The sequence below is a fragment of the Miniopterus natalensis genome, chromosome 6 (genome assembly GCF_054644295.1).
Source record: "Miniopterus natalensis isolate mMinNat1 chromosome 6, mMinNat1.hap1, whole genome shotgun sequence".
NCBI classification, from domain to species: Eukaryota; Metazoa; Chordata; class Mammalia; order Chiroptera; family Miniopteridae; genus Miniopterus; species Miniopterus natalensis.
Window position 1 is genome coordinate 56,994,882 of NC_142086.1, and position 12,865 is coordinate 57,007,746.

The following is a 12,865-nucleotide window of genomic DNA, read 5'->3' on the forward strand; positions in this document are numbered from 1 at the left end:
CAAGAAGCTTGCAGAGCTGAACGAGCTCCGGCCGTGCGCGGCGCGCAGCTGGTGCGCGCTTTGGCGTGGGAGAGCCGTGGGGCTGCGGGGACATGGCGGCGGCCTCTGTGGTGCTGGTGCGGCTGGTGGCGGCGGAGAGGAACCAATGGCAACGTTTCCCGAGCCTGCTGCCGCCGCCGAGGTAACAGCCCCTTTCCGGGGGGTTCTGCTTTTAGTCAGGGTGTCGAGAGGGAGACGTCCGGGCCCCAGTCTTTCCCTTTCCTCCCCCTCCCCCCATCCACCCTTCAGCGCTCGGCCTGCTCCCGCTTTTCCAATTATGAGGAGTGGGGGAGGGGCGGAGCCCGGCTGCCACCCCCTGCTCCCCTGGCCATCAGGGCTGGCACTGCGCGCGTGCAGCTCCTACCCCAGTCCCTGTGCTTGCCCTGCGTTGCGGGGGAGGGGGGATATAATCCCGGTTCTCGTGAACCCAAAGGCGTCGACGACTCGTCTAAGGTGACAAGTAGCAAGTGGTGGGCCAGGATGCCCTCAAAGTCCCTTTAGGTTCAGCTGTCCCCCAGCCTTAGGTTCAGAGCCTCCAGCTCAAAGACTGCTGGAGTCCTTTCTCATTTTTGGAATGAATCAAGTTAGCAAAAGCCAAGTTACCTTCCAGAGGGCTGAGAAACTTTTATCAGCAGCTCTGAATGCACGTTTAAACAAAGCCATACATGACTAACTCTAGCTCACCTGACTCCAGATCCTTTTCAAATTTTGAGCTTAATCTTCGGTGACAATAAGTTTCGCAGGGAAGACACCCTCCTGCTTCCAGGTAGCAGGCTTCTTTATCTTCCTTTGCTTCATCATCATCATCATTCTCCATCACTCCGGAAAGACAGCATCGCTTAGGGCTGAAGGGCACAGACTTGGAAGTCAGGGGCCTCAGCCTTGCTACTCACAAGGTGTGTGAGCAACCTTGGGCAAGTTACTTAATATTTCTGTGTTTCAATGATCTGACCTAGGAGAAGGTGATGATACCAGTACCTACAGGAGATAATTCTAGTACCTTGGATTGTGTGAATTAAATGAATTACTGCATGGAAAGAGGCTTAATGGAATCTGGTGCATATGAATCAATAACGGATGTACCCTTTGCAGACTCAACCATTTAGATCAAGTTTCTTGTTTGCTTTTGTTTTCCATAATTTCAGTGTCTTGGATTTTCAGTTATTTAACTGTAGGACTTGCCCCAGAGCAGAATAAGACAGTTAGTAGAAGCAGTATTAGTGCTCTTCTCTTTCTCCTGAGTTTTATTTTCCTAGGTTTACAGGGCTCTTCATACTATACAGACACACTTTCAATCTCTTCCTTCTCCCTCTTAAACCTTAGCTATTGTGTATAGATTTGTTCTCAAGTAGCTGTCACCTGGAAAGTATTACAGTTGCATTGGCATATAGAATTTAAAACCTTATCAGTGTAGAGGGCACTTACATTTCTTTTTATATCATGATTCTCTAGTAACTCAGAGAAAAGAAATCTAGTGGTAGAATTTTATAAATGTGAATGTTACCAATGAGTTTGGGTTCTCCTCTCCTAATAAAAAAGAATTTAGCCCAACTGTAGCGGAAAAGACTCAGGCCATACACCGGAGGAGGCGAAAGGAGACCTTTATTAACGCATGCAGTTCCAGAGGAGGCAGTCTCCAAATTCTGGGCCCCGAACAAAGGGCTTGGGTCAGCTTTATAGGGTCAGAGGTCGGGCCTGCTTTTGGCACGAAAATAGTGGGCGAGGTTACAGAGGTCAGGTAAGGTTACACATACATTCAGGCAGGTAAGCTGATACCTGAGATGGGGAATCTTCCTAAAATAGCGGCGGTTCCTGCCTCACAACCAGCATGGCTCAGGGGTTGAGCATGGGCCTCTGATCCAGGAGGTCAAGGTTCGATTCCTGGTCAGGGCACATGCCCAGGTTGTGGGCTCAATCCCCAGTAGGGGGCGTGCAGGTGGTAGCCAATCAGTGACTCATCAATCATGTTTCTATCTCTCACTTTCCCTCTCCTTTCCTCTCTCTGAAATCAGTAAAGATGTATTTTTTAAAAATACATTTTTTTAAAAAGTATTTAGACCAGGGACACTGATAAAAGCAAAGGCAGATTTATTGAGGCTCTGCAGAGGATAAGAACGCTGAGATAGGGCATGAGGTTCTGCACCCTTATTGTAGGGCTTCAGGTTTTTATTCCTTGGGAACAGGGAAGTTGCTGGGGTTAAACCAACCAGGGTATAAGTTCTTTTTTAGGAACACTGGGGTCTCACTAAAGTCCAGGTATGTGTCAGTAAGGCGAGGAATTCTGGAATTATGCAAAACTTACTATGGTATGCAGGAAAGAACTTTCCCAACCAGGTATTGAATTTTTCTTTGGGGTTTGTGGCTTGGCTTTAGATTTAAAAAGCAAACTAAAAAGAAGTCAGTGTAGTTCCTAGGGCATTGTTTTAGATAGTTATTGATAACTGCCACAGTTCTGGCAGGCTTAACTCTGTGGAGCAATTTGTTCCCATAGGGCATGACTCAATGGAGCAATTTGAGGGAACGTTTTGTTCTACCTGTTTCAAAAGCAACTTATTCACCTTGGTTTTCAAGCCATTGTTTTAAGTTGTAGCTTAGGTAATGGCGAAAAATTGAATAGGTCAATCAAACCATTGTTGGATTAGAGGATTATAATTAAGTGGTGTGTGTGGTTGTCTGTCTGTGTTCACTAGAAAATGGCAGAAGAAGCCCAGCCGGCATGGCTCAGAGGTTGAGCATTGACCTATGATCCAGGAGAGTGAAGTTTGATTCCTGGTCAGGGCACATGCCGGGGTTGCAGGTTAGATTCCCAGTGGGGGGCTTGCAGAAGGCGGCTGATTGATGAGGACTCTCTCATCATTGATGTTTCTATCTCTCTCTCCCTCTCCCTTCCTCTCTCTGAAATCAATAAAATCATATATTTTTTAAAAATCCTAAGAAAGAAAATGGCAGAAGAAAACTTTAAGTCAGCAATGGCCTTGAAACTTAAGTCTTAACCTTTATCTGATGAAAGGGAACTTTGGTTCCCGGCAAGGAGTGGGTCCCGCTGGCCGAATTTAAATGCTGATGGAATTTAAATGCCGTCTTTTAAAGGTTAAATACTCAGAAACTTAAGCATATACATTCTTTTTTACAGGCAAAAGGAAAGAAACCATTATTTGTACAGTCGATCCTGGAAAATATATGGAGTTTGTATGATGCTGTCTTTTAAATGCCGTCTTTTAAAGATTAATATGGATTTAACAAAAAGCAGCCATTCTGTAGACACATCTACCCAGGATGGGCCTTGAATCTTATCAGAAACCTATCTGAAGAGTGTGATGGGAAGATGCTATGAACTAGAAAATACCTTATAAAGATCAGGAAAGTTGATTCCCCTTCCTTGAAGATCAAGAAAGTGAGGTCAGCTGAATTGGAAAGATTTGGGAAAGCAGTAGCTTCTTTTTTTTTTTTTTTTTAAATATATCTTTATTGATTTCAGAGAGAGGACAAGAGAGAGAGAGAGATAGAAACATCAATGATGAGAGAGTCATTGATCGAGCCCACAACCCAGGCATGTGCCCTGACCAGGAATCGAACCCCAATTGCCTGGATCCTAGGTTGACGCTCAACCGCTGAGCCACGCCTGGCTGGGCAACAGTAGCTTCTTGAGGAGGTCATCTTGTGGAAGTTTAATGTTAAAGCTGTGGGTCTTCCCATCAGCCCTTCATAGATGGCAACATTTGATTGAGTGGGCATCACGGAGCAGTAAGTATACAGATTGCCCTGTAGTGAGGAGGAAAAGTTTCCCTCCGCCCTTCAAGGTTCTTCTGGTTCAAATAATAATCAAATTGACACGAGAAACATTAGCAGGAAAAAAACAAATTGAAGTTTAATAACATATATACCTCCTGTATATATTGGGGAGACCCAGGAAAACTAAGTAACTTGCAAAAATGGGGGAAACCATCACTTTAAATACCATCTTCAGCTCAAGACTAAAGATGTTAGGGATGGAGAATCAGTTATAGGATTAAGCACAGTTAACAAGGGTAGATTACTATGCAGATTGAAGTGCACACCTGCAGAGATAATGGTTTGTAGAGATTTAGATAGCTTCTTCCTAGTACAGTAAGGGAAATAACCTTACAAAATGAGATTTCCCTTACAAATGTAAATGTCCTCTTATAAAGGCTAACTTCTACTTGATTTTCAAAGCTTCTCCCATGTTTACTGTTTCTTAAAATTAGCCAACCTAAAGTGATCAATATCCCCAAAGAGGCATATTTTGGTGTGGCAAACTCTACTTCAGGTAGGGCACTTATCACAAAGAGATTTATTTCCTGCATTTAGAGAGACAGAGGAGAATCAGAGAGCTCCTGCCACTCCTGCTGCTTCTCAAGGGATTTTTAATTCAAAATAATCAACATGCCATTGTACAGTATCTTGCCTGACCTAAACCTCAACAGCTGTAAAAAAAAATTCGTTTTTGAGAGAGTGAAAAAAATCTTAGGTATGTTAAAAAGCAAAATTCCATCTAGCAACTAGAAGTGTGCTTCTAGGGATTGTGCAGGGAGATATTAAATAAAAGAAGGATTGTTTTTAGACGAGGACACCTTACTTTGGGGGGAAGGGAACAGCAAGAGTTTTTATCATGTAGATTGCCTCTTTCTATGGGAGGAGGGTATTGAACTGATGCTGACTGGAAAATTCCGGACTGGTTGATTAAGACTGTATTTCTGGGAGAGGTTGGAACAGCAGTTAGACCAGATATTAAATCTAGGTTTGGTATCATGGGCTTTAGTACAAGTTAAGCCATTTTCGGCCTGTCGTCTTCTTTTTAACAGATATCACCATGATTTGTAGCCCTTCAAATCTCAACCCCGCCTACAAAAATCTTACTTCTTAGTATTTAAATTTTCTAAGGGGTGGTAATGAAAACAAAAGACTGAGAAACATTGATGTAGAGCGGCTTGCCCAGGATCACCAGCAGCTGGTGAGTGGGTGGCTCCTCCAGCAGGTCTTACAACCAGCATTCTTTCCCCTTCCCTTGTTCAGCTCCTTCCCTTTTCTTCTTTGGACCTAATTGTTCAAACCTTATCAGAGGGTTGAGGTATATTGGTATTCTTCAAACTATAGTTTGACCAGCGTATTTTATTTAATAAAATGGAATAGAACAAAATAGAATAAAAATAAAATACAGAGAAAGTCTTCTTTTATGAAACTTATGTTTTGTGTGCGTACCTGGTTGTGAGGTCAAATACAGTTTTTACTTTGGGTTCTAGTAAAAAAAATTGAAAAAAGCTGAACTAGATTTTTGTTTTAATCCCCACCCAAGGACATGCTTTTATAGAGAGGAAGGGAGAGAGAAAGAGATCGATGTGCTCTCCATAGACCCTTAGGAATTGAACCAGCAACCTTTCGGTGCACGGGATGACTCTCAGCCAACTGAGCCACTCCAGCCAGGCTGAACTAGATGATCTTGAAGTACCTTGGCTTTCCAATCAATCATCTTTGACTCTGGTCATATGCCAGTCTCAGGAGCAAGCAGGTTAAATGATTCATTCAAGGACGCGTACTGCCAGGGAGAACAGCCAGAACTGTTAACTCCTGATTTCTAGATTAGTTTTATTTCCACAAAGAATGTCTTAGTAAATCACTTTATAGGCTTAAGGTTTAATTAAGGTCATATCTGTACTTGGTTTCAAGTTTTTAAAAATTTAGATTATTTTGAGAGAATATTGACTGGTTTTGCATATTCTGTTTAATTATAACTCCATTTGGACTCATTTTATAGGAGATGGGCTTGGAAGCAAAGAACCATGAAGTATGCAACAACTACAGGTATTAACAGTTTTTGTAGTCTTTGGCTTTGCTTCTGGCTGTGAACCAAGAGATGGAAATGTTTAATCCTTTAATTTGTGCGTAATAGAAGTAGTTCTCATATACTTTTGAAGTTTTGGATTTTTGTGATAATTTTTTTAGTAAGTATTGTCATGGTTTTTACCTCCTTTATGTCACATATCTTGCTGTCAAGTTTAAAATATATAGGGAAATATGGAGAACATTTTATATTTATGTTGTTTCTGTCTGACTCTCATAGTGTATTGTATTGGAAAAACATAACTGTGATGATCTAAACCAATGCTTTATAACATGCATTTTAAGTAGCAGGACTTTAAAAAAATTTTTTTCAAATAAAAGCTTACATGAAATTCCCAACTATAAAACATACTGAAATATAACTTGTGGTCGATAGCTGTAGTTCCCTCCCCTCCCCACTAAACACACATGCATACTTCATTCCAGCAACTCTTGGGCTCTATAGATCCTTATTGAAAAACATTGTTTTAAAATATATAAAAACCTTATTTTTTGTGGAAAAAACAACAACTTATGAATTGTCAAAGAACACTTATTCCATGTGTAGTGATGAAAGTGGATTTCATATATTAATATAATATCATATCATTGTAGCACTGATGAACTGGTGCAATATTCATTTACTTTGTAAAGAGAACCACATATCCCTGTGCTCAGAGTGACAGAGGTAGTGCAGCAGAGTGTCTAAGAACTCAAATTATGGAGTGAAGCTAACCTGGGTTCAATCTTGGATCCACCATTTTTTTTTTATCTGTATAATTTCAGGAAGGTATTATCGTTGTCAATCTTAATTTCTTCAGTTTTAAAATTGAGATAATAATTATATCTACTTAATATGATTATTGTGAAGGTTTAAGTCTAGATAGAGTTTTTCTAGCGCAGGACCTGGAGCAGAGAAAGTACTTATTTAAAGGTTAGTTATTATTACAATAACTGTAATGATGAATACACTAGAAGGAATCAACAGCAGAATAGATGAAGCAGATGATCCAATCAGTGATTTAGAAGACAAGGTAGCAGAAAACACCCAATCAGAGCAGCAAAAAGAAAAAAATATATTTTTAATGAGGATAGGTTAAGGGACTTATGTGATAACGTCAAGTGTAAGAACATCTGCATAATAGTAGAGGTACCAGAAGAAAAAAGAGGGCAGGAATTGAGAACCTATTTGAAGAAATAATGACTGAAAACTTTCCTAACGTAGTGAAGGAAAAACACATGAAAGTCCAGGAAGTGCAGAGTCCCAAAAAAGATGAATTCAAAGAGGTCCACATTAAGACACATCATAATTTGAATGGCAAAGGTTAAAGACAAAGAGAGAATCTTAAAAGCAGCAAGAGAAAGTTACAAGGGAGCTCCCTTAAGATTGTCAGCTTCAGCTGACTTCTCAACAGAAATATTTCAGGCCAGCAAGGACTGGCCTGAAATATTCAAGGTAATGAAAAGTAAGGACGTGCAACCAAGACTACTCTGCCCTGCTCATGGATAGGAAGAATTAACATTGTTAAAATGTCCATACTTCCCAAAACAATCTATAGATCCAGTGCAATCCCTATCAAAATCCCAGGGGCATATTTCCCAGAACTAGAACAAGTAATCCAGATGTTTATATGGAACTCCAAAAGACCCCAAATAGACACAGCTGTCTTGAGAAAGAACAAAGTTGGTGGTATCACAGTACCTGTTATCAAACTGTACTACAAGGCTGTAGTAATCAAAACAGCATGGTACTGGCATAAAAACAGACACATAAATCAATGGAACAGGGTAGGGAGCTCATAAATAAACCCATGCCTATATGGTCAGATAACCTCTGACAAAGGAGGCAAAAACATACAATGGGATAAAGATAGTCTATTCAATAAATAGTGTTAGGAAAATTGGACAAATGCATGGAAAAACTGAAACTAGCCCGTATTCTCACACCATATACAAGAATAAACTCAAAATGAATTAAAGAATTAAATGTAAGACTCAAAACCACAAAATTCCTAGAAGAAAATTTAGGCAGTAAACTCTGACATTTCTCTTAGCAGTATTCTTTCTGCTATATCTCCTTGGGCAAAGGAAACAAAAGAAAAAATAAATTGTACTACATCAAACTAAAAAGTTCTTGCACAGCAAAGGAAACCATCAACAAAATGAAAAGACAACCAACTGAATAGGACAACCAACTCACAAATGATACATCCAATAGGGGGGAATATCCAAAATTTATAAAGAAGTCATACAACTCAAAACCAGAAAAACAAGCAATCCAATAAAAAAATAGGCAGAGGACCTGAATAGACACTTCTCCGGAGAGGACATACAGATGTCTATTAGATGTGTGAAAAGATGCTCAATGTCATGAGTCATCAGAGAAATACAAATTAACACAATGCGATGTTAAACCTGTCAGAATGGCTGTCATCAGTAAATCCACAAACAAGTGTTGGTGAGGGTGTGGAGAAAAGGGAACCCCCTCATGCAATGTTAAAATGCAAATTGGTGCAGCCTCTATGAAAAACAGTATGGAGGTTCCTCCAAAAATTAAAAATAGAACTGAGTTATGACCCAGCAACTCCATTTCTGGGTATATATACGAAGAAACCCAAAACATTCATTCAAAAAGATATATGCACCTCTATGTTCATTGCAGCATTATTTACAATAGCCAAATATGGAAGCAACTCAGCTGTCCATCAGTAAACAAGTGGGTAAAGAAGTGGTACATATATACAATGGAGTATTACTCAGCCATAAAAAAGAATGAAATTTTACCGTTTGCAACAACATGGATGGACCTAGAGGATATTATGCTAAGTGAAATAAATCCAACATAGAAAGTCAAATTTCAATTATATGAAGAATCTAAAGAACAAAATAAACAAAACAGAAACAGACTCATAGATGCAGAGAACAAACTTAGGATTGCCAGGTGGCAGGGGTTTGGAGGGCTTGGTGAAAAAGGTAAAGGGATTGAAAAGTATAAATTGGTAGTTACAAAATAGTCATAGGAATGTAAAGTGCAGCATAAGGAATATAGTCAATAATATTCTAATAACTATGTATGGTGCCAGATGGGTACCTGAATTATCAGGGGATCGCTTTGTAAGTTATGTAATTGCCTAACCACTATGCTCTATACCTGAAACTAACATAATATTGAATACCAACTGTAATTGAAAAATAAAATTTAAACAGATTATTATTAACGATGGGTTTTTAAAAGCTATTTTGATCTTTTGCATAACAAAGCATCTTTTAATTTCATTTTAAGTTGAAAAATCTGAGTCATTTAAGAGTTTATGTTAATAAGAATATCTTGAGTTTCAGTGACAAGAAATGCACTGTCTAATATTAGCTAAAATGGTTACTTTAGGCTCTGTTATGCTGATTTTACTAACATAAATGCTTATCAGTTTGTTAATATAGAATATTTATTTAGCATTCTCATTCCTTGCTCCCCAGTAACATTTTTTTGTATCGTTTTTATGGTGTTTCAGGACGAAGCATTACCAAGGTCCTCATTGCCAACAGAGGAGAAATTGCCTGCAGGGTGATTCAAACAGCTAAAAAAATGGGTGTACAGTCCGTGGCTGTTTATAGTGAGGCTGACAGGAATTCCATGCATGTAGACATGGTATGTCGTTAAAAACTGGAAGTCAGATTTTGTAAGTGATCATATTTGTTTAGTGTGTCAGTATTTTAGTTCTTTATGTGGAGAGTTTATGTTTGCTAGTGTTGACAGGGTTTCAGTAGGTACATTCAACTGCTTGCTAGTAATTCCCCTTGGGAACATTTTCCAAATGTGACACCAGTGGAACTAAACAGTGTACTCTGTGGTGTAGTTGATTTACAGGAAAGGTCTTATCAATAAAGATTGGTTAAAACAATTCGCAGAATGTGGCTGGTGCACAGACCACACTTTGAGTGGCTCATATCCCCATCCCTGATATAGAAGGAAAGGATCAAGATTGTAGTCTTAGCAACTACTATTTACTGGCCAAGGAATCTGAGACAAGTCACTCGAAAGTATAACTAAAAGGACCCTCCTGAGGTTTGTATGTGTTAGCAATTATGACTATCTATTATCCACCATACAGAACCCAGACATGGATGAATTCAACTATTGTCCTTCGTTATGTCTGCAGCAAATCTCTAAACACTGACAAACCCACGGTGATCAGTTTCACCTGGCCTTGCAGAATTGCACAGCAGGCCCATGCAGCTTTCTAGCCACTTTTCTGTCTCATATTGTGACTAATTCCTGTTGCTTTCTAACCTAAGCCACTTTCATTTTACTTTAGTGTGTGATATATACCTAAAATTCAAATTTTGACATTCTCTTCATGCAAAAAATTTCAAAGTGGCTTATTTTTATAGCATTGGTATGAGCTAGTACTTCTGTATTGTTCTTAGGGAGCCAGCATTTCTATTTATAACTATGTCCCTGAAGCAGTTCTGTATAGAGTATGAGGCTTGTGGTTTTTAAAACATGTAATATTTGTTAAACAGGCAGATGAAGCACATTTCATCGGTCCTGCTCCCTCTCAGCAGAGCTACCTTTCTATGGAAAAGATCATTCAAGTGGCCAAGATCTCTGCTGCACAGGTAGGAGTGATGAAGAGATTTACAACACAAAAGTCATAAGTATTGCACAATTTTCATGAAAGTACTTATTTATAGAACTCTCTTTTCTATTTTTAGCCATTTCCAGTTTTCTATCTTTCCTGTTAAAAAGCATATTAGTACTATGGAATGAACAATCTTAAACAGGCTTGTAACTTTGTGACCCACCAGTGTGAATTGGCAGCTAAATATATACCTGATAGGTAGGGAAATTGCCCACTGGTGGTAGTAATAGTATTGTTGGTTTTTTCCTTTTTAATTTGTTCAAATGCTCAAGAATACTGTGGTTTGGACATATTAAATTATTCTTAAGAGAAATTAAACTTCTCGAGGTCATTCCCAGAACGTGTGGTCAAACTTTGTATTCACAAGTAGCTAGCTGCTTTTCTTTTTAGTTTGAAGGGAGCGTATTTATCTAGTTCATCAGAGTTCTATCAAATTAAGTATCTCTTCAAAAGAAAGGAAGCTAGCAACAAACACTTTGAAAATGAAATTAAGAAAACAGTTGCATTCATAATATTATCATCAAAATCAAATACTTAGTTACAAAGTTACCAAAAGCATTTCAAGACCAATGTATTGAAAACTAAGACATTGCTGAGTGAAATTAAAGGAATTCTAAGAAAATGGATAGATATATCATTGGAAGATTCAATATTGTTAAGATGGCAGTTTTTTCCAAATTGATCTATAGATTTAATTCACTCTATATCAAAATACCAACAGGCTATTTTGTAGAAATTGACAAGCCTGATCCTCAAATAGCCAAAGGGCCTAGAATATAGTTAAAACAATTTTGAAAAGACTAACAAAGTTGTAGGGTTTAGACTCTTAGATTTCAAAACTCATTATAAAGCTACAGTAGCCAACAGTGTGTTATCAGAAGAATAAATGTATAGGTCAATGGAACAGAATAGAAAGTTGCACATTTATGGTCAATTAATTTTTGAATAAAGGTAAAGGAATTTTATAGGGAAAGGGTAGTCTTTTCAACAAATGGTGCTGGAACAATTGAGTATTTATATGCAAAAAGATGTACCTAAAAAAAAAAAAAAGATGAACCTAAAGTTTAGTTTCTACACTCTTACCTTACACTTTTCATTAAAAAAGAATAGCTTGAAATGTAGCATAGACCTAAATGGGTGACCTAAAACTATAACATTTCTGGAAGAAAACATAGGAGAAAATCTTTGAGAAAGTTAGGCAATGATTTCTTAGATATGATATCATAAACAAGATCCCTAAAAGAAAAAGTTGATAAAATAGACTTCACCGAAATCTAAAACCTTTGCTCTTCAAAAGAAACCATTGAGAACATAAAAAGATCAGCCATGGACTGGGAGAAAATATGTGCAAAACATATAGTTGATAAGGACTTGTATCCAGAATATATAAGAAACATTTTACAACCAAACAACCCAATTGAAGAAAATGGGCCAAGAATTTGAATAGACACATGTCACCAGAGAAGATACACAAATGGTCAATAAGCCCAAGAGAAGATACTCAATATCATTAGCCATTTGGGAAACTGAAAGGAAAACCACTGATACCATTTCACACTCACTATGATGCTATAAGTAAAACAGATAATGTTGGCAGGGATGTGGAGAAACTTGGAACCATCCTACATTGCTGGTAGAAATGCAGAGTAGGACAGCTACTTTAGAAAACGGTTTGGCTGGTTTTTAAAAAGTTAAACGTATACTTACCATATTTTGACCCAACAGTTGCCCTCCTGAGCATTTACCCAAGAGAAGTGAAAAATAGGCTTGTATGAATGTTCACAATAGCATTATCCATAATGGCTCATCCTGGAAAAAAATCCAAATGAATGCATGAACTAAATGTGCTGTATCTATCATGGAATCAATTCTATAAAAAGAAATGAACAACCAGTGCAGGTAACAACAGGGATGAACCTCAAAAAATTACTGTAAGTTAAAGAAGTCAGATATACAAGACTGTACACTACATGATTGCATTTCTAGGACATGTCTAAAAAAGGCTAAACTGTAGAGACAGCAGGTCAGTAGATGCTTGGCTCTAAAAGTAAGAATTAATTAGTTATGCACATGGGCACACAGGAACTTTTTTGAGTGATAGATACTCTAAAACTGGATTGTAGTAAGTTGCACAGTTGTATGAATTTACCGAATTCATAAAACTATAAATGGATGAATGTTATATATTGTAAGTCATATATCCCAAAAAAACTGTTAAAAAAAACAGGGAGGACTGAGTGCAGACTTTTTCACTTTGCCCAGCATAAAAATGTTTGACCATATCATAGAAAATGTCCAAAATCGAACACTGGTTTAAATTTACAGGGGTGGGGAACCTGTTTTCTGCC

General features: G+C 38.3%; 1 protein-coding gene across 1 annotated transcript in view; it reads left to right on the plus strand.

The window, feature by feature from the left end:
• Positions 1-12,865, plus strand: part of MCCC1 (methylcrotonyl-CoA carboxylase subunit 1) — a 53,178-nt gene continuing 40,313 nt past the window's right edge. Inside the window, exons 1-4 of the mRNA XM_016218070.2 lie at positions 1-181; positions 5,813-5,859; positions 9,387-9,523; positions 10,399-10,494. Coding sequence (XP_016073556.2) covers positions 93-181; positions 5,813-5,859; positions 9,387-9,523; positions 10,399-10,494 — 369 coding nt within the window. The 5' untranslated portion in view covers positions 1-92. The remainder of the gene's footprint in view (positions 182-5,812; positions 5,860-9,386; positions 9,524-10,398; positions 10,495-12,865) is intronic.